The sequence below is a fragment of the Catharus ustulatus genome, chromosome 7 (genome assembly GCF_009819885.2).
Source record: "Catharus ustulatus isolate bCatUst1 chromosome 7, bCatUst1.pri.v2, whole genome shotgun sequence".
NCBI classification, from domain to species: domain Eukaryota; kingdom Metazoa; phylum Chordata; class Aves; order Passeriformes; family Turdidae; genus Catharus; species Catharus ustulatus.
Window position 1 is genome coordinate 37588442 of NC_046227.1, and position 24805 is coordinate 37613246.

Sequence of the window (24805 nt, forward strand, 5' to 3'; positions counted from 1 at the left end):
AACTCCAACTCACTGGGACCCCCTAATTCACAAATTGGGTCATTCCTGCCCAGCTTTTCAGTGGAACACTGAAAACATCAAGATTTGAGGTGTAATAACAATGCTCAATTTTTGTTGTGTTTTCATCATTAAAATTCTTTAATTAATACCTGAAATACCTTGGAAATGCAGTTTAGAAGGAAATCCAATGGTTTAAATGTATTAAAAATTGAAATATTTAAGTATTTTCCTGACTGTGCCTCCAGAAAGAGTTCCCAGAGTTGCTTGGATCTCTATTCCATGTTTTTTTTTTTTTTTTTATCCCAGGCAGGGATGCAGGGTCCTGCCTCCAGGGAGCTTTTAATGGATTTGAGATTTGAGTTCCACAATTGCTGAGCTGCTCTCTGATCTCAGGACCCATTTTTGAGGAGCCCCAACCCTTAAGGAATATTTTCCCCTTATGAACTCATGAGGGAAGGGGCAGGAAAAGGGAATTGGGCCCTGGATTTTTGGACAATTTATCCCCCTGCCATCCCTGCTGGCATTCTGGCCTCAGCACCAGAGATCAACCCCAAAGCCACACAGGAATAATGGGGCCTCTGGAACTTGAAATAATAATTTTCCTTGGAGGAGAGTGAGTTGGAAATATTGTCAGGGAATGTAAAAATCATCCCTGGAGCTGCAGAGTTTGGAGTTAGATTTTAACCAAGGTGTTTAAGAAAAAATCAGGGGGGTTAAAAAAGGGAAAACTTTTCTTTCCAGCTGTGTTAACAGCAGGAATTCTGCTTCCCCCTTGGAAAGGTCCTGGCAGGTGCAGTGGGGAGCCAGGGATTTCTGGGAAATGGGGAATTAGGAAAGCACCAGGTTTCACTGCCACTTTCACTTGCAGGTTCAGCAAACCTTGGAGGTTTTGATTTTCCTGATGGCTGGGGAAGAATTCAGGCACCAAGTGCTTCCAAATCCCAGCAGTTTATTGGGAGGAAGGTGTGGGCAGGAAGGGGAATCCAAACCACCAGAGCAAAGGGGATTTGGGGTCCTTTCCCACCAATTCCTCTGCTTCAGACCAGGCAGGAGGTTCTGAACTCAAACAATTCATTAAATCAGGGTTGGCTTTGGGGGATCAATTTGAGCATCTTGTTCCCACTTCCCCTTCTAACAACAACAAAGTGCATTTACAAATATTTATTTAGTACACTTTGTATTTTACAAATTGAGGGCACTGCTTTCCCTGGTGCCTGGAATATTCCAAGAGGGCTCTGGCATGGAATGAAAGGCACCAAGGGAGGGAAATCTTCACTCTAAAATTGCTTTTTTGTGCTGCAAATGTTGATGTCACAACTTCAAGAGCCTGTCACTGTCACAGTGACAAAAGGATTTCCTCCTTTTTGGGGACAGTGTTGCAGTGTGTCTCTAAATTTGAATTTCAAATGTTATTTATTCTTTTTCTAGTTATTAATTTGTGCAATGAGGTTACTCTGCTCTGAATCTTTCCCTGAGACTTGTTCTTTTTTATTTATTTGTTGTTGTATAAGAAAGCAGAGGGTGGATGTTGATTCCTGCACTGAAACTACTCAGGACTTGTATTCCCAGCACTTGTCTTCATAGTAAAGGGTTCCTAACCCCACAGTTTGTCCCAAAATGTGGCTTTGACCTGCACAGGATTTTATGATGTAACTCATTGAGTGCTCTCCTCCTTTTGCAGCATCAACTCCTCTGATGGTTTCATTCTCTTGAAAACAGCTTCATAGGGGCTCTTTAGGGAAAATAGAGAAAAAAAATGGGTGTTTTGGAGGTTTTCTGAAAACTTTGGGGTGTGTTGTTGGGGTTTTTACAGAGGGACAAGCAAATCCCACCTGGAGGGAAAGGGCCAGCCCAGAAGGAAGCAGAGCTTTGGCAATAAAATCGAGAATCTTCTTGTTCTGTTCAGATGATTTGATGCAGCAAAACAGAAAATGCAGGCTGTGCAATAAACTGTTCCCCTTTCCCAGCAGGGGGAGTGAGGCTGCAGTGAGGGATTGGGGACATGGATGTGGGGATGTGAGGAGCTCTGTCTCACCTCCAGCTCTACAAATCCTGCAGCACAGGAGCAGATCCTCTGCAGTGTCATCCCAGCTCCTTTCTGCCTGCTGGGATTTCAGCAAAGTTGGGAGCAGGGCAGGAGGGGTGATCCCAGCTGAGGATCTGCAGGGTTCAGAGGTCCCAGATAAACACAGAAACCTCCAGTGCATCCAAGGGGCTCATTGCAATTCCAGCTCTTAAAAGTACAACAAGTAAAGCTTGATTATCTTGGTTCCTGAATTTCTGCTCTGCTTTCCCACCTGGTTACAATATTCCTTCATTTTTGCTGAGCTTCCTTCCCACCTGATTAAAATAATCCTTCATTTCTGCTGTGCTTTCCCACCTGGTCACATTATTCCTTAATTTCTGCTGTGTTTTCTCTCCTGATCATGTTATTCCTTAATTTCTTCCTTGCTTTCCCTCCTGATTCCATTATTCCTTAATTTCTGCTGTGCTTTCCCACCTGATTCAATTATTCCCTAATTTCTGCTGTGTTTTCCCACCTGGTTACAATATTCCTTCATTTTTGCTGAGCCTCCTTCCCACCTGATTAAAATAATCCTTCATTTCTGCTCTGCTTTCCCTCCTGATCATGTTATTCCTTAATTTCTTCTTTGCTTTCCCACCTGATTCCATTATTCCTTAATTTCTGCTGTGCTTTCCCTCCTGATCATGTTATTCCCTGATTTGTTGTGCTTTCCCTCCTGATCATGTTATTCCTTAATTTCTTCCTTGCTTTCCCTCCATTGTTCCCTAATTTCTGCTGTGCTTTCCCACCTGATTCCATTATTCTTCTGCCTTGCTTTCCCACCTGATTCCATTATTCCTTAATTTCTGCCTTGCTTTCCCTCCTGATTATGTTATTCCCTGATTTCTGTTGTGCTTTCCCTCCTGATTCTATTATTCCTAAATTTCTGTTGTGCTTTCCCTCCTGATCCTGTTATTCCCTGGTCCCTGCTGTGCTCTCCCAGCTGTTTCCAGGTGTTTCCCATCCCTGTGATGCTCATCCCTGCTGAGCACCTCTCCCAATCCCATTTCCCATCCTCTGGAGAAGGGATTTGCCTGGGTTTTGTCCCTGGATGTTTGGGAATTGCTGCTGTGGGGTTTGGCTGGGTGACCCCAGGCTCTCTCCCCATTTACAACCCTTTAGTGCTGTCAGGGCTGATGTGAATGAATGTCATTAGGAACAGCAGAATTAATGAATGGTCTCTCCTGATTGCAGGATCCTGGGCCTCCCCCACCATCTCCCTTGATGGGTCTGAAGCCTCTGCAGCTCCTGGAGATCAAAGCCAGGGGGAGATTTGGCTGTGTGTGGAAAGCTCAGCTGCTCAATGAATATGTTGCAGTGAAAATATTCCCCATCCAGGTGAGCAGAACTCTGGGGCTCACATTAAAGCAGCTTTTCTTGGCCCAGTAATTCTGTAAATCCAAGTGGAAATGGCCTTGAGGTGTAAAAGATTCAGGGAGAGTTTTAGTGATTGAAAATAAGTATTTCACTGCAGTAAACACATTATAAACCCTGTGAAATGTGGGTTTCTAGTCCTAAAAATATTCAACATCTGTAGTTTTAAGCAGCTCTCACCTACCTCTTGACCAGTGAATAATCAAATTAAATTGTTCTTAGAAGGAATGTCCTGAAATGCAAACCCTGAAGTGATTGCTCAATTAACTGTGCCTCAATGAAGTGCCACAACACTCACTGCCCTCCCAAAGCTGTGCCTTGCATTAAATGCTGCAGAGTTTTGAGAGCACAGAGTGATGCTGGTGGTGATGCTGGGATGGGATTTACATTGATTAAAGCAGGAATTTGTTCCCTCACAACAGCCCAGAATAAACACTGCAGGCTCTTGGTTCTTTCACAAGAAATTCCATGTATTTTTAACAGAGCATTCCCAAAAACTTTGTATCCCTATTGCCTGAGATCCCAAATGGAATAGTTCTAATTAAATGCAACTTATTAAGTAGCTGTGCTCTGAACTTAGCTATTAGGCATCCATAAATGCTTCACTATTTTCAATATTGTAGGCTAGTAAGAAACCATGGAAGATGTCTAGAAAAGTGTCTAATCTCCTAACCAGGATAATAAGTCATTGCAAGTGAGCAGTGTGGGTCCCAGCACATTCCCTGTGTTGGTTTAGCTCCTCTGTTTTACAGCTGCAGCTTCCAGGAATCCATGTAAAACTTTTTATGTGTCAATAAACTTTTGACTTTTCACCTTGAAAAATGACAGAATTTCCCAAAATAAAATAAAATAAAAGACAGTGGATTTTATTGTTTAATTGTAGGTTAGTTTTGGTGGGCTTTGAGTTCAGCTTTGCCAATGAAACAGACTAGAACCAGTTTATTAAGCTACTTAATTTAGGATTCATTTTCTTCAGAAGAAAATTAATTTATTCACTCTTTTACTTCTCTGTGTTTGACATATGTGCATGAGCACATTGCAAAATCCTTTGTGAGCTGTGCAAAGGTAGCCATTACTAAAAACAGAAGACTAGTAAATAAGGTTCCAAGGAAAAAGATATTGGTGAGGGAAAAATCTAAATATCATCTGCACCTCCTGCTATCCCATTTTGGTGGCTGACTGGGGCTGTGCTGCTGTGTTTGCAGGACAAGCAGTCGTGGCAGAATGAGTATGAGATCTACAGCCTGCCTGGGATGAAGCACGACAACATCCTGCAGTTCATCGGCGCCGAGAAGCGCGGCTCCAGCATCGACGTGGACCTGTGGCTCATCACTGCCTTCCATGAGAAGGTGGGGCTGCCCTGCTGGGCCTGGGGCTCTGAGAACAGCCCCCCACAAGGGTCACACACGTGCACTTGAGGCACTAAAGGGTGAAAATTGAAAGCAGCTTTCATTTTGCTGCTCGCTTTTCACCAGGTGTGAATTCACTGCGGTTCATTTTCAGGCAGCTGTGAAAATTGTCACCTGATTTTGCTGATGGAGGAGTTGTTTTAGGGAACAAACAAAAATGAATTCTACCTTTTATTGGCTTCTTAGAATATATCTTTTTTGATATCCCCAATCTAAACCTGCCTAAAATACACAACCTCCCATCTTGCAGACATTTTTGGGGGGTTATTTTTGGTTCACCCATTGGTCGATAAGAATAAAAATGAAGTGACACAGATCAATTCTGTTGTGACAACAAAAGGAAGAAACACAAATACAATTAATTAAGAATATGTTCAGTTTTATGTTGAATAGTTTTGAGCTCTTTGGGTTTGTTCAGAGTGTGTTTTACTCTGAAACTAGTGTTGAATGATTTCCTATCTGTTTATTCAGAGTATCTCACTCTGAAACCTCAGTTGTTCCATAAGGAAGGACAACCAGAGCTCGCACAGATGTGAGTGGCAGGAATTGCAGCTTTTCCCTGGCTGGGTGAGGCTGAGCTGTGACTGTTCTGCTGCAGGGCTCCCTGACAGATTTCCTGAAGGCCAACGTGGTGTCGTGGAACGAGCTGTGCCACATCGCCCAGACCATGGCGCGGGGCCTGGCCTACCTGCACGAGGACATCCCGGGGCTCAAGGACGGCCACAAGCCCGCCATCTCCCACAGGTACTGCCTGCAGTGGTGCCAGGGGTGCTGCAGGGAGCCCAGAGGTGCTGCAGGCAGCCCAGCTGTGCCTCCTGCTCCTGCAGCATTTCCTGCATCTCTGCGTTAGGAGCCGGAGCCTCCGAGGCGCGTTTTTCCTTTTTTTTGTTTCCTGCTATTTAAACAAGTTGGATTACAGCATTTGTATTCCATCTCTGGATCCCTCATGCATCATCCCTGTGTCCCTATATCCCTGTATCCCTGTCCCTGTATCCCTATGTCCCATCATACATCTGTATTTATTTTAAAAACAACCACAAAATTACAGTGCCAATTATTGCCTCATTTATTCCCATAAAGATAAAGGTCTGCAAGGGCACCCCAAGGTTTTATGGTTATTGTTCTTTATAATTTTCTTGCTTTTCACACTATAACATTCCTTGTTTTATGCTGTTCAGTTTTTCCTTAGGGTTTTATCTGTATTTCATGTTCTAGATCTCTAATTTTTGGTTTTTTCTTGAACTTGAAAGGGACATCAAAAGCAAGAACGTGCTGCTGAAAAACAACCTCACAGCTTGCATCGCTGATTTCGGTCTAGCTTTAAAGTTTGAGGCTGGGAAGTCTGCAGGAGACACCCACGGACAGGTAAATGCTGAGTTACCTCCAGCACTGATCCAGCTGTTACCTGGGTGGGAATGGGAATTTCCCCTCAGGGAAATCCCAACTGAACAATGAACTTTTGTAATATTTAATTAATTACTGAATTATTGTTCAGAAACTGAGGGATGAACGTTCCAAGATTCAATCCTAAGGCAGGAACAAGCATGGCTGTGTTTAAGCTGGGACAAAGCAGGGATGTTGTTTGGCAGCAGGCCCGTGCTGGGGTCGATTCTAGGCACAAATGTGGGTGTGTTGGTGCCCCTGCAGGTGGGCACCCGCAGGTACATGGCTCCAGAGGTGCTGGAAGGTGCTATCAACTTCCAAAGGGACGCGTTCCTGAGGATAGACATGTACGCCATGGGCCTGGTGCTCTGGGAGCTCGCCTCGCGCTGCACGGCCGCTGATGGTGAGTGTGGGCTGGGAGGGCAGGGCTGGGAGAGCAGGGCTGGACAGGGCTGGGAGAGCAGGGCAGGGCTGGACAGGGCTGGGAGAGCAGGGCTGGGCTGGGCTGGGAGAGCAGGGCTGGGAGAGCAGGGCTGGGCTGGGAGAGCAGGGCTGGGCAGGGCTGGGCGAGCAGGGCTGGGAGAGCTCTGGGACAGACCTGGGAGAGCAGGGCTGGGCAGGGCTGCAGAGCAGGGCTGGGAGAGGTCTGGGACAGACCTGGGACAGACCTGGGAGAGCCTGGCCTGGCCAGGCTGCAGAGCTCTGGGATAGACCTGGGAGAGCCCTGGGAGAGCTCTAGGACAGACCTGGGATAGCCTAGGATAGACCTGGGACAGCTCTGGGAGAGCCCAGCCTGGGCAGGGCTGGAGAGCTCTGGGACAGACCTGGGACAGCTTTGGGACAGACCTGGGAGAGCCCTGAGAGTCCTGGGATAGACCTGGGACAGCTCTGGGAACAACCCTGGGATAGACCTGAGATAGACCTGAGACAGCTCTGGAAGAGCCCTGACATAGCCCTGGGATAGACCTGGAACAGCCTTGGGACAGCCCCTGGGATACCCCTGGGACAGTGGGAGGTGTCCCAGCTGTAGCAGGGGTGGCACTGGAGGAGGATGAGGAACATCCTGCTGGGACAGCCCTGGGACAGTGGGAGATGTCCCAGCTCATGGCAGGAGTGGCACTGGACTGGCTGTAAGTCCCTTCCAAGCCAAACCACGCTGGTTTCTGATCATGGCCTCCATTGCCAACACTGAATCCTCTCCTGCCCCTCTCCAGAGGCTGGGTTTAACTGGTGTTCCCCCTGCAGGCCCCGTGGATGAGTACATGCTGCCTTTTGAGGAGGAGATTGGCCAGCACCCATCCCTGGAGGACATGCAGGAGGTTGTGGTGCACAAAAAGAAGAGGCCTGTCCTAAGGGAGTGTTGGCAGAAACATTCTGTAAGTGTCACCCAAGCTTTGCTGCGAGGATTTGAGTCTCACATTCTGTCCATGCCGTGTGTCCATCACTCTGGGGCTTGGGAGGGATTTCATAATTCCAGGCTGGAAATGTTCCTCATCTTAAACTGCTCTTTATCCAGGGTTAGAAAGTGAGCCATGTTTTATGTTTTTTGGTGGAAGAAGAGATCCTGGAGTTACTTTAAAATTCTGTGAGGCTCCAGCATGCAGGGAGGGATTTGCCCCTGTTGTTGAACAATTTTTGTTCAGTGCAGAACAAAGCAGAGCTGAGGCCCCACAGGACACTCCAGGCTCACGCCAACCCCAGCCCCACCTGCAGTGGGACACAAAGTGTGCCAGGTGTCCCTTAGAATGCCCAGGGTGTCCCTTGGTGCCCTGTGTGGGTGTGTGATGTTTCCTGCCTGCTTTCCCCCAGGGCATGGCCATGCTGTGCGAGACCATCGAGGAGTGCTGGGATCACGACGCCGAGGCCCGGCTGTCCGCGGGCTGCGTGGAGGAGAGGATCATCCAGATGCAAAAACTCACTAACATTATAACAACAGAGGACATCGTGACTGTGGTCACAATGGTGACAAACGTTGACTTTCCTCCCAAAGAATCCAGTCTATGATAGTTGCACTGGTCATGGAAGTGACCACAGGACTCTTCACTGGAGCTGCTACAGCGCACGGACTGCTGGCGTCACTGCTGTTCCGGGTGGCAAGGACGGCTGGTAAGTCTCTCTGGAACGTCACCAAGGGGTGGTTGTCCTTTGTTGTCCCCCTCCTCCTCCTCCTCAACGTGGATCCATGAGACTTTCTGCATTCCCTGCTTGCACCTGAAGGACGTGACTGAGAACCCCTCACGTGCTGAATAAGGAACTTGCAATGAAGAATCCAGAGCTGAACGGGCTAATGAGCATTTTAAACACTGACATCCGATTTCTTAATCCCTGTCAGAAGAGACTAATTCCTTTAAATGAACTACTGTTATTTTTTTTAAATCAAAAAACATTTCATTTCAGATTTAAAAACGACAAAAAAAAAAAAAGGGTAACTTGTTTTTATTGCATTCGTTGTTGTTTATAAAATGACTATTGTAATGCGACTACGACACAGCTTGTGAATGTTCCGTGTGCTGCTGTTCCGTGTACAGAAACAAGAGTAATCAATGGGATAGAGCAAAGAGGCTTCCAAGTATTACTTAACCTCCCTCAACCAGGTATACCTCAGTTCCACCTCCTAAATTATGATTGACAACACTAATTGGAATAATAAAGCGCTCCGTGTTTTGTAAATGATGTATTCCCAACTCCCTGTGTTATTTAAGGGGAAAGCTTCGTGCCCCCAGGAGTGGCCATTCCTAGAGCCGTGGTTTTAGCCTTGTACTCGCTTGTTGTGTATAAAAAAAAGAAAAAGTGCTGTTTATTGAAAGAAAATTTCCTTCCTCTTTTAGTTGAAAGCTTTTCCCTCCGTTTCCCAGAGTATCTCATCCATTTATTTAACTGAATACTATTTAGGTTTGCTGTGTCTGAGGAATATTTGAAACCTTAAGCATGACTTTTTTTTTTCTTCTTTTTTTTTTTAAATTTTTAATTTTCTCTGAGCTGTGACACTGGAAAGCTCTGAATTCTTGTTGGTTTTTTTTTTCCTATTTATGTTAGTGCCGAGGTCGCCGCGCGTTCCCTGTCCCGCCAGGCAGTGGGGGCTGTGTCACTGTTTCAGGATCACCTCAGGAAGTTCAGTTCCCCCAATTCCTCACCCTCTGCTCGCAGATTCGCAGCTTCCCTCCGCTCAAAGCTGGGTGCCATCGGAGGGGAGCGCAGCTCTCACTGCCTGGGAGTCACACACAGAGTTGTAGCCACAGATTCCACGTCCCAAACGTTCCAGATTTCAGGGATATCCTCGTTCTGCTCGCGATACGCAACGCCCGTTCCGAGGTAACGAAAGCAATTCCCACGGCCAGAGCACAGACTCACAAAAAAGGAGGAAAAACATGGAAATGGCTTCACAACTCCAGCACTGGAGTTCAGGATGTCAATCCTTATGCTGGAATTAGTGACTGGCAGCTGGGTGCCAAAGTGCTGCTCCCCACTCCTGTCCCACTGCCCTGAATGGATCCTTCACACCAAATTCCAAGGGAAAGGAGCGCTGTGAGCCCTGGAGCGCTGTGCTGTGTCCTTGTCCTTGTGCCCACACCCAGTGTCTCTGGAAAGCAGCAGCTGGGAGCTGCTGAAGGCTGGCTGGAACCTGGAGCTGGGAATTTGAACAGGGGGATGTGATGGATAAAGCAGAGCCAGCTCTGGGCAGGGAGGGAGGAAGGGCTGATGTTCCACCCAGGGCTGTGGCACTGCCCGAGGATCCCATTCCAAGGGGCTGTTGGGAAAGGAAAAAGTCCAGATTGTGGGGTCCTCTTGGCTGGACACTTCCCTTTGGCTCCCAGTTTTGCTCCACTTTTAATGAAACTTCACACAGAGCAGGACAGACTGGAGTTGTGAACAAATCCTCTCCAGGGCCACCTCGGGGCTTTTGGCCCTTCCCTGGCCACAGCAGAGCCAGGGGCTGGTTTCACTCTGAGCTGTTGGAGATCTGATGCCAAATGGAAGCTGTGTCCCAGTCCCTTCCCAGGGAGCTGCTGTGGGCTGGGGCTGGCTCCTCCCTTTGGGATCTCCCTGTTCCAGCTCCCAGGCTTTACCAGCACCATGTAGCACCCCTGAGGAGAGGCTGCTCCTTCCCCGATCTCCCTGCCCGAGCTGCTGTGCTCCAGGGCCTGGGCAGTGAATTCGTGTTTCAGTTCAGAGCTGGGGAGGATTGTGGCAGTGTTTGGGCAGGGCCCTTTGTCCCTTCCTGCCTGTTTCTGTGTGAGGGTGATCAGTTCCTGTCCCACGTTCTCCGAGCTGCTGGAGGGGGTGAACCAGAGCTGCCCTGCCTGGGGAATTCCCAACCTCCCCCTGAGCCTGGAACGCCCAGGACCCAGAGGGTGGAGCTGTAAACCTCAGTGTACCCAGTGCTGACACTTGTCCTGCTCCCATCAGCATCCACACAATCAGTCAGGTCACCCCCTCTCCTCTTTTCCAGCTTTTTTAACCTTTTTGAAGACATTTCTGTTGATCAGGAACACTTGGTACAAAACACAGGAAGCTGCAATACACATCCCTGGGCAGAAGGACTCCAGTAGCATCCTTGATGGAACATCTGTTACCTCAGATACTCAACCAGCAGGACTGCTTTGCTTTCTCCCTCCTGTTTGTTTTTTTCAGTCCATCTCTTCGTTACCTCTCGAGTTTGGTGAGCGATTACTTTGACTTTCCTCTTTGTATTTGTCAGTGTTTTGGGCACAGGTTGTTGTACTACTGTCAAAAGGCACTTGCTGCTTTTCTGCAAGTGCCAAAAAAAAAAAAAAACCAACCAACCCCCCCCTCGCCCTCAATAAAGTGATTGTTAAATATTGTACAAATACAAATGTATACTCTGCCCTCTTCCCCAGCGGGAAAATAAAAAATGTGACTACTCTGACTTGCAAATGATTCTTTGAAAACTTTATTTGAAACTCATGGGGATGGTCCTACAACAAGTTTTGCTACAAAAAATTGGGTATGGGAAGATGTTACCTTGTACTTGGCACAAAGTAGCAGCTGAAGCCTGGATTGAACATGGCCTGAAGTAAATTTGGTTGTGATTAAAGATTGAATTGGGCACATTTTCCATGGAAAAGTGCAGTGTGAGCTTTGACCTGATGGGGCTGTAGAAGGGAGCCCTCAGCCACAGGGACAAACTCCAGAGCTTGGATTGGGAACAGGGTGAGAGCAGAGCTGGCACTGAGCTGAACTGAAGCACCTGGGGCTGTGAGGGAGGCACAGCCTGGCTGCTGGGAGGGAACAACAGCACCATTCTCCCTAGAAAATCCCAAATGGAGCAGCAACAAAGCTGCTTCCAAAAACTGATTGATTGGGGGCGAACACTGCCTCTGGTGGAGCTCAGAGCCAGCTGAGGGAGGAGGCTGCCCACTGCTTCACGTCAGTGGGGCAGTTGGGGTACACCTGCAGGGCGTCCATGATCTGGCTGCTGTCCAGCAGCAGCTTCATCAGCAGGTACTCGCGCTGCGCCCGCGCCGCCGGCCGCTCCAGCGGCTGCACCAGCTCCAGCTGCAGCAGGTGCTCAAAGGCCTGCAAGCAGGGAAAGCATTCCTGCAGGGAGCAGCATTGCTGCCCCACAGCACCCCACTGCCTTCCAGGAGTTCTAGTGCTCCTCCCAATCTGTGCTCTGGGACTAAAACCAAAATGCATTTCAAACTCACCTTCATGACGACTGGTTTCTCAAAGTTGTACATGGAATGTGCTTTCCTCTGGATGAACTTCTGGAATTCTGGATCAGGAGGAGGAAGAGAACAGGGCAGTCAGAAGGGAGTGAGTGGTGTGGGGGGTGTAGAGGGCAGGCATTGCTCTCACCGTTGTAAACCATCTGGAAGTTGAATGGTTCTCCATCATAGACCTCATTCAGGTGTTTCATGGCTATGATGAGGCAGATTTCCAGCACTGACAAACCTGCAGGGACAGACAAGAATCCCAACTTCCCTTGAGCACATCACAAACACAGGCACTTCACCCACTCTGTGTATTCCTCTATTTTTATATGCTCTGAGCCCCACCCACTGGTGTTCTGTACCTTTATTATGCAAAGAAATTCCAGAAGTGGGTAAGAAAAAAAATCAGGAACTGGAAGTATCTAAGTTGGCAGGTGTGAGCTCAGAGCAGGCCCCATGGCTCATCCTCACAGGGAACATTCCCTCCACAGCATCCCTTCCCCAGGAGGATCCCAGGGAGGGCCTGCAGGAACAGCTCTGGGGAGAAGAGGAGCTTTACCATGGACAATGTTTGCCTTGGAGTCGCTGCTGTGCTGCCTGCTGGCCTCCTGCAGGTCTGCAGCTGTGAGCAGGGGGTGGTGAACGGTCACTGCACTGACAGCCAGCATCTGCAACAGAGAGAGAGAGAGCCCCACTGCAGTCCCACCATTCCTGCCTGCAATGGAGCACAGCTCCCCCAGGAATTTAAATTTCCTTTCGCCAAGAAAGTTTTCCAGACTTAAAACTTCCAAGCCTGCTGATTGCAGGAGATAAATGCTCCTGAAGCTGTTTATATCCAAGTGAATGGGTCAGCCCCTCAGAGGATGCTGCAGGAATGACCTGGAGCTCTTCAGCTGTTCTGTACCTGCTCTGTCCTGCTCTCTGTCCTGTAATTTATCCTCTGTAAAAATGCCAGTGTGTTTATATGAGCTGCGTTCAAAAGCAGATTTAGGCAGGCAGGTTAAATTTCAAAAAGACCCTCCAAGGGAGCTGCAGCTCCTGTGTGGTGATGGGAGGAAGTTCAAGTAGAAAAAACAGGTTTCAATATGAGCAGGTGTCAGGATTCACCAGGAACCAAAAATAATCTCAGAAAGAAAAAAAATAATTTCAAAGGGTTTCACCACAGTTTTGTTTTGTAAATGGAGAAAGTTAAACAGGAAAAGCTCAGCCCTATCTGAATTGAACAGTACTGGAGTTATCCCCAGCCACTGATACAAATTGAATAAAATGTTCCAGGCAAAGCTCTGAAAAGCACAAGAGCTGCTCCTCAATCCCTGCAAAGCAAGGAGGTGTCTCCTGAATTCCCAAACACTCACCAGGAGCGAGTGCAGCGAGCGCAGCTCTTTGCTGTGCTGGAAGAGCTTCCTCAGCACGTCCTGCACGGTTTTATCCTCTGACAGGTGCTGCAAGAAACCATCAAATGATGTTTGACTCACTTTTAATCATTTCATACTACCTGGAAAAACAGCAGGTAAATAACTTTTTGGAAGAGCTCACCCTACCCTTTTCAATTTTCATGTCAGACTTCAATAAGCAAAGAGTCTCTACAATAATTTGATTTTTTCCATACCACACTCAGTCAGTGAAAGGAAATGCCAATCTTAGGTAAAAAATTACACTTTCACTGGTAAAGGATATGTGCATAAAGTAAACCAGCTTCACACTGCTCTCATTTCAGATTTTTTGCTAAAATCAAGTATAAAATGCTTTAAATACCTGAGCATTGTTATTCCATTTTTGTGCAAAAGTCTCATCAGGAAATTCATCAGGAAGGGAAAGCTCTTTCTTAAATATCTTCATGTACTGTGTAAAATTAAAGGAATTCATCAGATATATCTGTCTGTGGGAGAACCTTGACTTTACTCTCTTCTCCAAGAGCTCCAGGATATCCTTGATGGAAAAAAAAAAAAAAGAAAAAACAGTAATTAAAAAAAGCAGATGAATTTGGTGTTTCCTTTACTACAGCACAGACAAATCACTGAAGTGTGCTGAAAAAAGAAAGAATTATTGAATTCTCAAGCTTCAAATGTTGCACCATAAGTTAAATGCTCTAACAAGCCCTTTGCTGATTATTTTAATTGATGTGCCTTGCAGTGGCACCAAGCATCCCAGCCCCACGTGATGCTCCACATCACACAGGATCATTTGTTGCTAGGAAACCCAGCACAATTTCTCCATAGATTATGGAAATATTTCAGCTACTTAAGGCTGAAGCAAACCTTGCAGCCTATCAGGGCTCTGGACAAGTTGTGTGCTCACAGCAGGGCTGGCAGCTGACAGCCCACGTGCTTTTTGTCAGCCTGAGAGAATACAGCTTAAAAATCCCAAAAAATACTTAAGAGCCAAAAAAAAACCTCAGAAACAGCAGAGACACTTCCTTAATTACACTCAAAATGGGATAAAGGGTTCTAAATAATGGGTGAGGAGCACATCAGGCTCAGGACAGTGATGATGCAAAAGGAAAGATTGTAATTTATTAAATCAACAGCTGTTTGTCCAGCTTTGGTAAGAGATTTGAATTATTCTTCCTGTTCTAACCCAACCACCTTCAGCACAACCTTCAGTTCCTTGTTTTATGAAGTTTTCAGTGTTCCCCAGGAATTATTTACAGTGTACACACAATCTGACCAGTTAAACATAATGCCATTAGAAAATCATAGGAAATTAAATAGGGATCCTAAATTAATTTTATAACACCCTACTGAAGTTGTTATTAAAAAAAAAAAATTAAACAGTTACAAAGCTCTGTCCTTGCCATCTCCCAACTAAGAAATTCAGGAGCCCCTCCACAATTTAATATTGAATATTGTGTGTCCTTAAAAATGTTGGTTTGCTCCTTTAGCAGTGGGACTGAAGGCTTTTGGCATCTTCAATTTGTTCTCAAATTAGGTTTTTTTATCCCCCTTCCCAATTTCAAAAGTTAGGAAAATGGATAATTGAGAAAAGTCTCTTAGGAAATTAAGGAGAAGTTATTCCAACTAAAAGTCACTTTAAAACAGCTGAAAACTTGGAATTTCTTACCTGCCTACAGGTGAGTCCAATCACTGTCACTGGGGTCTGAGCAGACTGGGAGATGTCAAACAGGTTGTAGAGCAGGGTCTGGTTCTTGTGGTGGACAAATAAATCAAATTCATCCAGGACAAACAAAATTGGGCAGCTGCTGGTTCGGTTTCCTGAGGGAAATTTGGAGAGTTAGCAGGGCAACCTCAGCATTCAACTTCCAACAAATTCCTTTAATGATGGGGTTATAAAAATGCACAGATTTTTTTTCAGTTTTCACTAAACAAAAAGGAAAATACAGGGAAAAACTGGGAAAGGTTTTGTAGTGCTCTGCCAAGCAGCATTTCATTGGCCAATTTTATTTTTAAAATTGTATTTTAATAGCATCAATCTGGATAAAATCATCTGTCCTTCATGCAAGCCTTTAGAGTTACATCAGGTGTACATACTGTATGCAGTAATCAGAATTAACTATTTTTTATATTATTTTGTAATGACACATTCCTGTAAGGTAGAAAACTCCACTTTTCAGTCAAGAGTCTCAGAACAGATTTTAGTGTTTACCTTTCCTCAGAGCCTCAAGGAGGAAGGCAAGGTTTTCAGCAAAGCTGCCCTAGACAGAGAAAAAGGAGTTTCAGAATGGATTTGCAGGGTCATTCTCAGAATTGTTTAACTACAGAAAATTCAGACATGCAGGGGAGGACATTTCCTCCCAAACCCTTCTGAAAAGAACACTGAATGGCTGTGCCCACCCTGGAACTGTTCCATAAATTCTCCCCTCTGAGCACTCCAGTGTGAGGTGAGAAATAACAAACTGAAGAGCACAAGCCCTATCAAAGGGGGCAGAAAAAACAATTTAACCTCTGGATGTGAGTTACACAAAAGGAGGGAAATTTATTTTCAAGCACTTTGGTCACTCTCCCTAGGACAGTACCAATATAAATCAGTTTATGTGTGGGAAAAGGGAAATAGCAGCAAATATTTTAATAGAAATCCCATGGAAAATGAGAGCTCTAGGAAGTCTGGGTAGACCAAAAAAGGTTGGTAATATATTAAAGATCCTGCTTTATGGCTGGTTAACTTGTTAATTCTTTGTTTCAAAATGTTAAAAACATTTCCAAATTCCCCACCCCTCTCAGCAAAGTTTCTTTGGAAAAGTTTGTTTCATTAAGGGGCTTGTTAAGAGAGAAAACTTCACTTTTTCCCTCCTGGAAGGCACAGGTTGATGAATTTGTAAAAAATAATGAGGGTGCATCAGTGCTCAATCAGCAAAGAGTGATGAAGATGATAAAAATCATGATAAAAATAATGATAAAAATCATACTGGTGCTCAATAAGCAAAGGGAACCTGAGCAAGCTCCAGCCACAAAGCCCCAGTTTCCCAGGAAAGAGTTTTTGAGGTGAAATTACTCACAAAAACTTTGTCCCCAACCACATTTTCCAGCTGCAGCTGCCTGGTGATCTCCTTCAGGGCCACTTTATCATTTGTCTGCAGAAGCCCTGAAAGGAAAGGATTCTTCATGAAGAACTGGCAATCATCCTTGACTCCCACAGCAAGGAAACTCAACCAGCAGCTTCTCTCCCTCTCCAGCTTTGCCTTTTTAAAAGTCAGACTGGAGTTTTGTGTACCTGACAAGTGACTCAATTCTGTCACAAAGAGCACCCAAGTCCCCTCCATATAAAGAAACACAAAGAGAGGCACTTTGGAGCTCACACACAAACATCTCCATAATTCAGGCTGGACCAAATTGCTGGAAGTAAAAACCTTTACCCAGCACATACAAAATACAGAACAGAGCCTGGATCAATGATGTTTTACTTGCCATTCAGATGGACTTCCAAGAGGTTCTCTCTCACTTCTTTCATTTCCCTGAGGTCTTTTAAGACATGATTTAATAGCTAGGAAAGAAAAAAAACAGAATTTCTGTAAGATGAATTTTTTAACAGCAAGGAAAGTGTGATTACAGATGTTACATGATAGGAAACTGTGTGAGGTTTCATTAGGGAACATGTTTGAGTAATTTCCAGACTAAAATACTAAAATGACAACTTTGCATTCACCAGTGTGACTGTGGCAATTATATTTGTTCATTCTGCAGAACTGGGAGGGAAAGCAAAATAACTCTGGTATTTCAATCACTCATTTTGGGGGGTAATATCTGGGGCTTTGCCTTAATCAAAAAGCTTTATGAATTTGAGATGTGAGAGAATCTGGCTCTTGAGTTGGTGCCATATTCAGCTTCATGGCTTCTTTGGATGCTGAAGAAAGAAACTCTCTGCTTTAAATCTTAAAAGAAACTCTGCTTATTCTTTTCTTCTGGAAGACAAAATTAAAACTGCACATGATTGCACCAACTGCTGCTTATAAAACTCCCAAATCTGCTGTCCATCAAGAACTTGGTACTTGTAAAAGCCAAAAGGAACTTGTATTAAAATATCTGTAAGTTGTGGAAATGTCAGATTTAAAAGTTAAAAGGGTTTTATGTGCTTTGGCTTTTTCAGAGGAGGATTTGTAACTCCTACCTACATGCAAGTATAAATACATAAATAAACACACACATGATTTTCTTTACTCCAGCATCTCTCAACTGATTTATAAAAAGGAAACAATTCATTCTGCATAGGTGATTTTGCTAACTTATATTCTGCCTGGAAGGACACAGATTTTCATCATGTCATTCAATGTAAACATCAAAGACCTGAGTGTTTGAACAAGGCTGAAGTATTACACACTTAAGTTAGAGGCCATCCCTTCATGTGCCTCAGCTGAGGGGAATTCCCTTCAAATACAAACTTAAACTTACAAACCATAACCACAAACAATATTCTGCACCATGGCAGGTAAATATTCCTGACCACTCCCTGCAAACACACAGCTAAGGAGAAACCCACCTCTCAGACTATTCCTTCTAGAGCAATCAGAACATGGTTTTGATTGCAAAGACACGTGTTAGGAACAGGCACCTCCTTGCTGTTCCCAAACAGAATCAGCCCACAGAAAACCCTGGGATGATTTAAGTTTTGAAAGCATCAGCAATTCTCTGTGTACAAGCAGGCAGTGCAGAGGCTCCCAGGAGCCCAGGGAGGCTCTGCTGGAGCCCACCCAAAGCTGCAGGAGCTGCTCCCACCGTGGTTTTGCCGGATCCCCGGGGCCCGATAAGCAGGGCGGAATTGCTCTCCCCGTGCACCGTGGTTCTCTTCAGCAGCTCCAGCAAATGTCTGTGGTGGAAACACAAAAAGGCTGAAAACCTCCAAGCTGACAGCATTCCCCAAAACCAGGGGAAATTCAGAGAATAAAGCACAATCCACTTCGGCTTGCAAAATGTAAAACAATAAAGTACAGAGGGCTCAGTGATCAGAGCTCTTAAAATGCTTAAAAATATTAAAACATGCAGAAGTTGAGAGTATCACTAATTCATAAATTCTCTGCCATGAAAGGACAGGCTTCAATAATTATTTCTTTCTTCAAGAAATAGATTGCTTGGCTCTAAATTACCTGCAGATGGACTCAGCACCTCAATCCACATTTAAAGCCCTCACAGCACCCACTGACACCTCCAATTCCCAAGTCCTTACACATCAATAATTTGGAATATGGAATGCTGAGATCCTGCTCATGCTGCTGAAGGGGTGAGAGGAATCCTCATGGAACAGCTGCAGCCAACAGTGTGGGTTTGTTCCCTCTCTGAGAGCCAAGGCCAGCCAAGAGCCCTGGTACAGCTTGGGAAGGAAAAAATCCGAGCTGGGGAGTGTTTTCCCTCCAGGACAATCCAGTGCCAGTGAACACTGAACAGAACACAGCTGTAAATTGCTTTCCAGAATTCCACTGTAAACAGGGGAGGCTTGTTTGACTGACACAACAGAAATACATACAATAAAATGCCTTAAATGCTTTTGTCCCTCTTGTATTGAAAACTTTGCTCACATCAGGTGATTCCACTTACATAAAAAAATTTAATTGATTAAACCAAGCTCTTTAAATACCTGCATATCTGCAGAATTTGACTTGCATCTGTAAAATGATCATTACTGAGACAATGCTATTGTCCCTAAGTCCCCCTCCTCCTAACCCTAAATTCCACATCTGCATGGCTCCAAAGTAGATTTAAATACATTTTTTTTTTTATTTTTTTTTGCAGTTCAATTAGGAACCACTGAATCCTAGAGCCTGCTCACTCACCTGTACTGCTGCTCCATCCCAGCCAGTTTTCCAGCAGCACAATGGTGACAGAATCTTTCACGTAAGATTTTCTGCATCTATGGATCAAACACAGGACAGGAAAAATGTTTGGGGCTTCAAATATCAGAATTTACCAATAATGTAACTACAATATTAAAATAACAGTAAATTAAGCACTTTTGGGGTGTCAGAAGTCTTATTTATGTCCTATTTTATAATTCTTATTATTCTATAAGACATAAATCTTTACTGTCATCAATGCTAGAGGGGTCTTGAAAATAAGAATAAAACTGCAGGAGGTAGAATATTGTATAAATATTATATAAAGGAGAAAAGCAATCAGAAGAGATTAAAATCCATAAGAAATCACTGACCCAGGAGCAATTCCTTGCAAGATGCATTGTGGTTTTTGACCAGCAATGTTGGGAAAACAGAATAAAGGTTTAAAAAAGCCAAACAAACTAAAAATCGATTTGGCAGCTGCTAAAAAAGTCACCTGGGTTCTGATTCACCCTACAAAGATAAAAACCCTAAAGAGATAAAAATTGATTTATGCAGATCTCTTGCCACAAACAGTTGCAAAAGAACAAGACCATCCTTTCAGTTTTTTACTACATTATTACTGTAACACTTGAAGCAAGCAATAGGTGAGAAGCTGAAAGAAATACAGATTAAAAAAAGCCATTTACAGCCCTAATAATTGCACCCAGTATCTATCCAAGTCTTTGTACCTGGTATAGGGGAAAAAAAAGGGTGAAAAAGCTCCATAATTTAAAATCAAAGTAATGAATAAAAATGCACTGACCTGGGAAATGCTCTCAGCACTTTCTGCACTGCTGTCCTTCACCTTACGCTTGCTCATGGCAGAAGGTTTCATCTTTGGAGAAGAGAAATGTTTTATTAAACAGCATTGCTTTCCAAACAATCCTAGTCAGAAACTCTACTTAGATGTTGGTCAGTTTTAAGGACTGTAATGAACATCTGTTCTTAATCAATAAAGCTGCAGCACTCCATCTTCCTAGTGAAAAAGAACCAAAACACTGAAAGCATTTTAAATTTTATTTCTGATAACATTAAACCCATGTTTACACACGTCTCCTAAACAGCACTGGCTTTAGGATGCTTTACAGAGTTTAAAATAACATCCTTATGTTTCTGCAGCTGGAAAAAGCTCCAAGCACATGGGAACACATTAGGACACAACAATAAAGTTCTTACAGGAATAACTGTATGAATTAATGATGTGGAGTTTATAACAATAACCAAAGCATCTCTCTGGATAAGATGGCTCTGAAAGGGACTTGAAAGGGTCCTAAAGAGATTCGGGGGTGGTTCTCTGAGGAGATTTAGGTATATCCAGAGAGGATTTGAAGGCAAACTTAAAGGGATTGGGGGACATGGGGGGGAATCATGGTGGGATTGAGAATTCTGAGTGGGTTCTGAGGGAATTAGGGGGATCTGAGAGAGGCTCCGAGGGGAATTTGGGGGGGAATTACAGGTCTTGAGAAGGACTTTGAGGTGCTCCCGACCAGACAGGAAGGGTTTGGGGATGGTCCTGAGGGACTGGGAATTTATGTGGGCTAGGAGGTTCTGGGAATGTTCTGAAAAGGAACGGAGAGGAGTGTTCATGAGGGAGCTGGGGAAGGGCTGTGGGAATGGGGAAGGCGGGGGTCGATTTTTCGGGGCTAGCAGAGTCTGTGACGACCCTAATGGGGGAATGGAGAGGCCCCGAAAAGCCTGGGAGGGTCCATGAGGGGCTGGGAGGACGCTGAGGGCGGGTTTGGGAGAGCCCATGAGGAAACAGGAGGGACCATCCAGGGCTTGGAGAGTCCTGGGGTACTTTCCCCCTCACCTGTGCGACCCGCCTCTTCGCCATCACCTGAGGGCGGCCACCGCTCCCCTCAGCCCTCACCTCACCCCCGCACGGCAGCAGAGACCACCCGAGACCCCCTCTCCGGCAGCCATCCCCCAGAGCCCGTTACCCTCCTCACAGGCTGCATCCGCGGCTCCCTCAGAGATGCCGCAGCGCGAGCAGACGAAGGGCGGGAGAGGGGGCGCATCCTGCACGGCTCGGCACGTCCCGCCCGGCGGAGACGGCGGGCTGGAGCTGCCCCGCGGGCTGGAGTTGCTCCGCCGCCCCCCTCACGGCGCTGCCCTCACGGCGCTTTCCCGCCTCTCCTCCCTCACCTGAGGGCGGGCCCCGCCCCGCGCGCGCTCCCGCTCCCAGCGGCCCCCGCGCGCACCGCCCTCTGACGTCACCGCGCTCCCCTCCCCTCCCCTCACTCCGTCACTTCCTCCCCGTCCATTTCCCCCCCTCCCTCTTCCTCCCCCTCCTGCACTTCCTTCCTGCCTGTCCCGGATCCGTTTCCGGGAGCGGCGCGCGCGGCGCTGTGGGAAGTTGTCGTCCCCCGTCCCCCCCCCCCCCTCCGTTTCCCCCCCCCTTCCTCCCCGCGGCCTCCCGAGCTCCCCCGGGGCGCATGCGCGGTGGCGGCCGCCGCTGCTGCCTCCCCTCCTCTTCCTCCTCCTCCTCCTCCTCCTTCTCCTCCTCCTCCTCCTCCTCCTCCTCCTTCCCGACAGCGGCGGCGGCGATGAGGAGGAGCGCGGGGGGGGGCGGCGGCGGGACGGCCGGTTGTTCGCGCCGCTGAAGGGACACGAAGCAGCGCCGCGCCGAGGCGGGGGCGGGGGGCCCCGAGTCGCTGCCCCCCCGCAGCCCCGCCGGGGAGTTTCTTCCACAATCCCCCCCGAACACACCGAGCCCCCCGACCCCCCCCCGTCCCTCGGGGGCGGCCCCGCGGAGCGCCGCTCCCTCCTCCTCCTCCCCCTTTATTACCCTTTGTGTGCGTCTCCGCCTTCCTCCCTGCGCCCGGGGGCCCTGAGGTGAGTGCGGGGGGAGCGGCGGGGCGGGGGGGGGTGTTTGTTTACCCCGTGTTTACCCCCTGTTTACCCCGGGGGGGCACCGCCTGTCACTTCGGGGCCCTTCCCGGCGCCCCCCCGCCCCAGCTTTGTTGTCGGGGGATGCTCCGGGGATGCTCCTCCGGGCCCCTCCGGAGCGGGAGGGGAGGGGGGCGATGGTGGCGGGGGCGCCGGGCAAAGTTCGGGGTGGTGCGGTGGGTGCTGAGCCCCGGCCGAGTCCCCAAAGTGTTGTTTTCCTGGGATAACAGCGAGAGCCGGCGTTGCCCCCCAGGTTCCAGGCCGTTGTTTGACTTATTGTTTGAGTTATTAAACCCCTGCGGTGGTGAAGGTACAAAGACCACTTGTACAAAGACCCTTTCCCGAGCTGAACTTCCAGGCATAGACAGTCCAAGAGCTGGACTTGGTGTTCGCAGGATTGGGATGTGGTTTGGTGGCAGCCCCTGGTTATCGGTGGTGCCCGGCTATATTTGGGCAATGGTTTGTTCAGATCTATATGTCGGGATGTGTTTTTTCCATGGATTTCTGCTGGGAAGGCCAAGTGTCTCCATCCCTCCTGCTCAGGTGCTGCTGGTGGGCTGACCTGGCCATGTTTTCTGTTGGTTCAAGGCAAAGTTATGTGTTAAAACGTCTGAAATAGGTTAAAATGGAATGGCTTTAAATGTCAAACTAAATTCTGGACTCCAGGCAATGTTGGGAGAAGCCTTCTAGATGTTTGCAAGGATCCAGAAGTAAGAGTTGGGGCATTAACACCAAGTTGAAATGAGAGAGTCCCCTACACAAGTAGGATGTTTATATTGAAATTGCTGTTGTCTGCTTATTTCTGGAGCTTAATTACGTCCTCTGTAATTTCTGAAAGATGGTCAGAGCGCTTTGGTTTATTTGGGGCTGATTTTTTTTTTTGGTTTATTAAGTGCTGGGTGCAGAGCCATGGAGCAGGCCATGAGTGTGTGTTCCAGAGGGGCATCCCAGTGAAATGGTGGTCAGCAGAGAGTGTGTGTCATCTGTGCCTCATGCTGAAGGATGCCCACAAGAAAGACCTCTCCTGACATGCTGGCCTGCCTCCCATTTCTAATTTGTACACACGTGTCTGGCGTGAAGCAGCAATTTTGGGATGGGGCTGGGAAGAGTTTGCAAGGGCCATAATTTGATGGGGTGGAAGGAATAGGAGAAAATCAGAGCTGGGTTGATAATTGACAGTGTTGTGATGGAAAATTGGAGGTAGCAGCCATAACTGTAGTTCTTTCTAATAGTTTGCTGTTAGTTTTCTTTTTGCTTGTAGTAACGTTGGGTTTAAACATGTGGGGGAAAAAACCTCAATGGTGCCAATCCCCAAAATCAGCAGATCTGTGTCTGAACACCCACAATTCAAATATGTGACTCTCCTTTTAGTTTACTACAGGTAGGAGTTGGACAGCAAAAGCCTGTCCAAGAGTAAAGACATAATTTCATTCTTTTATTTCATGACAGTGCTGCTTTTCTCAACCTGAGATCCCATTGCTCTGCTTTCCTCTGTAGATGGAAGCCTGCAGGATTACAATCCCTGTGTGTGCAGGGCTGCAGCTCTGCCCCCAACTTCCATGGCCTGCAGTGATGTGATACATGAATTATTACAGGGATTTAACCATCTCCTCGTGTTTTGGTTTGGTTCAATATGGTTACACAGTAAAACTGAACAGGGTTCTGAAGCTGGGCAGTACAATTCAGGGTTTTCTCTTACTTGAAATCCTGGAGATGAAATTACTGATAAACCTTCATTTCCACAGGCCTCCAGTCCTGCAGCCACTCTGTGCTGGAGGGAGAGCTGTGGGATTGGGAAGGGCCTCTGAAGGAAGCACTGGTGGGACTGGGATTCTGGGTGGCAATTCCTGCATGGGGTCTCAGGCTAATTTGGGGCTTCTGGCTGCTGTCACAACCTTCCAAGAACTGAAGGGATTGAATCTTTCAACCTGTGCTAGGAGAGATTGTGAATTATCAAGGGCTGTAACTAAAAGGCAACACAGTTTCCTTTTATTTGGGTTCTTAAGCTCTTTTTGCTGCTGTTATCAAGATATTTACAGGTGCTAATTGCATTTAGGAAAACTTAGTGTGGATTTTCCAGTTCTTTATTTTTGGGGACAGAATTAATAATTATTTTGCTGTATTCTGGGTCAGTGGCTTCCTGGGCTCTATGGACAGATAGTTTGGAATGAGCAAGGACCTGTGCTGAACATAAAGATGCTGTTTAGGCCTGACTTTAACAATGTTTCCCTGGAGTTTGCTGCTGTGCCTCCCTTCCTTTGTGGACAAATGAGTTGGTCTCTATTTGGATTAGGGAGGCGGATGTTTGAGGAGAATCTTTATGATGCAATACCTTCAATAATTGAACTTTTCTTGTACAACTTGCAGTCCTTTGGCTCTTTGGCTGTGGAGGGATCAGTGTTTCTCCTTGTTAAAAAGCACAGGAGATCCTGGCATCAGTCACAGTCCTCTCCAAGATGGAATGCCTTGGGTTTCAGCTGGGCAATTTAATTCGCCTTGTCAGTGAATTTATTTATTTTTTTTCCTACTGTTCCTCATGGTTATTTCTTCTCTGTGAAGGATGCACCATGAGTCTGTGGATCAGCAGCTCCCTGTGGATGTTCCCTGTGGAAAGCAGCAGGCCAGGTGGGGTGGGAGGCCCCTGGTGCCCATCTGGAGCCCCACTAATGTCCCAGGGTCTTTCTATGGGCTTAAGAGGCCACGTGCACAAAGCAGTTCAGTCTCATCTGTTCATGGCCAGGGACAGCAG

At 46.6% G+C, this 24805-nt stretch overlaps 3 protein-coding genes across 7 annotated transcripts in view; 2 read left to right on the forward strand and 1 right to left on the reverse strand.

Annotated features, from left to right (window-relative positions):
- The window catches only part of ACVR2A (activin A receptor type 2A), a 47690-nt gene extending 36571 nt beyond the window's left edge, over window positions 1-11119 (forward strand). For both annotated transcript variants that reach the window (XM_033064351.2, XM_033064352.2), the window contains 7 exons: window positions 3260-3403; window positions 4645-4788; window positions 5447-5592; window positions 6099-6213; window positions 6496-6634; window positions 7477-7607; window positions 8041-11119. In XM_033064351.2, the coding sequence (XP_032920242.1) occupies window positions 3260-3403; window positions 4645-4788; window positions 5447-5592; window positions 6099-6213; window positions 6496-6634; window positions 7477-7607; window positions 8041-8235 (1014 nt within the window). In that variant the 3' untranslated portion in view covers window positions 8236-11119. The remainder of the gene's footprint in view (window positions 1-3259; window positions 3404-4644; window positions 4789-5446; window positions 5593-6098; window positions 6214-6495; window positions 6635-7476; window positions 7608-8040) is intronic.
- Window positions 11120-11127: 8 nt separating this feature from the next.
- Window positions 11128-21334, reverse strand: ORC4 (origin recognition complex subunit 4). Of its 3 annotated transcripts, none has more exons than XM_033064355.2 (14): window positions 21313-21334; window positions 19931-20002; window positions 19126-19202; window positions 18074-18164; window positions 16769-16844; window positions 16360-16445; window positions 15510-15558; window positions 14967-15118; window positions 13662-13835; window positions 13262-13348; window positions 12466-12574; window positions 12052-12147; window positions 11901-11968; window positions 11128-11769 (listed from the first exon to the last, which is right to left on the reverse strand). In XM_033064355.2, the coding sequence occupies exons 2-14, from the start codon at window positions 20000-20002 to the stop codon at window positions 11581-11583; spliced, it is 1326 nt and encodes a 441-aa protein (XP_032920246.1). In that variant the 5' UTR covers window positions 21313-21334; the 3' UTR covers window positions 11128-11580. The 3 variants fall into 3 exon arrangements, with proteins under 3 accessions (XP_032920246.1, XP_032920245.1, XP_032920244.1); XM_033064354.2 differs by lacking the exon at window positions 21313-21334 and adding an exon at window positions 21117-21250; XM_033064353.2 differs by lacking the exon at window positions 21313-21334 and adding an exon at window positions 21108-21250.
- Window positions 21335-21896: 562 nt separating this feature from the next.
- Window positions 21897-24805, forward strand: part of MBD5 (methyl-CpG binding domain protein 5) — a 114221-nt gene continuing 111312 nt past the window's right edge. For both annotated transcript variants that reach the window (XM_033064836.1, XM_033064837.1), the window contains exon 1: window positions 21897-22002. The gene's annotated coding sequence lies outside the window, so the exon portion shown is untranslated. The remainder of the gene's footprint in view (window positions 22003-24805) is intronic.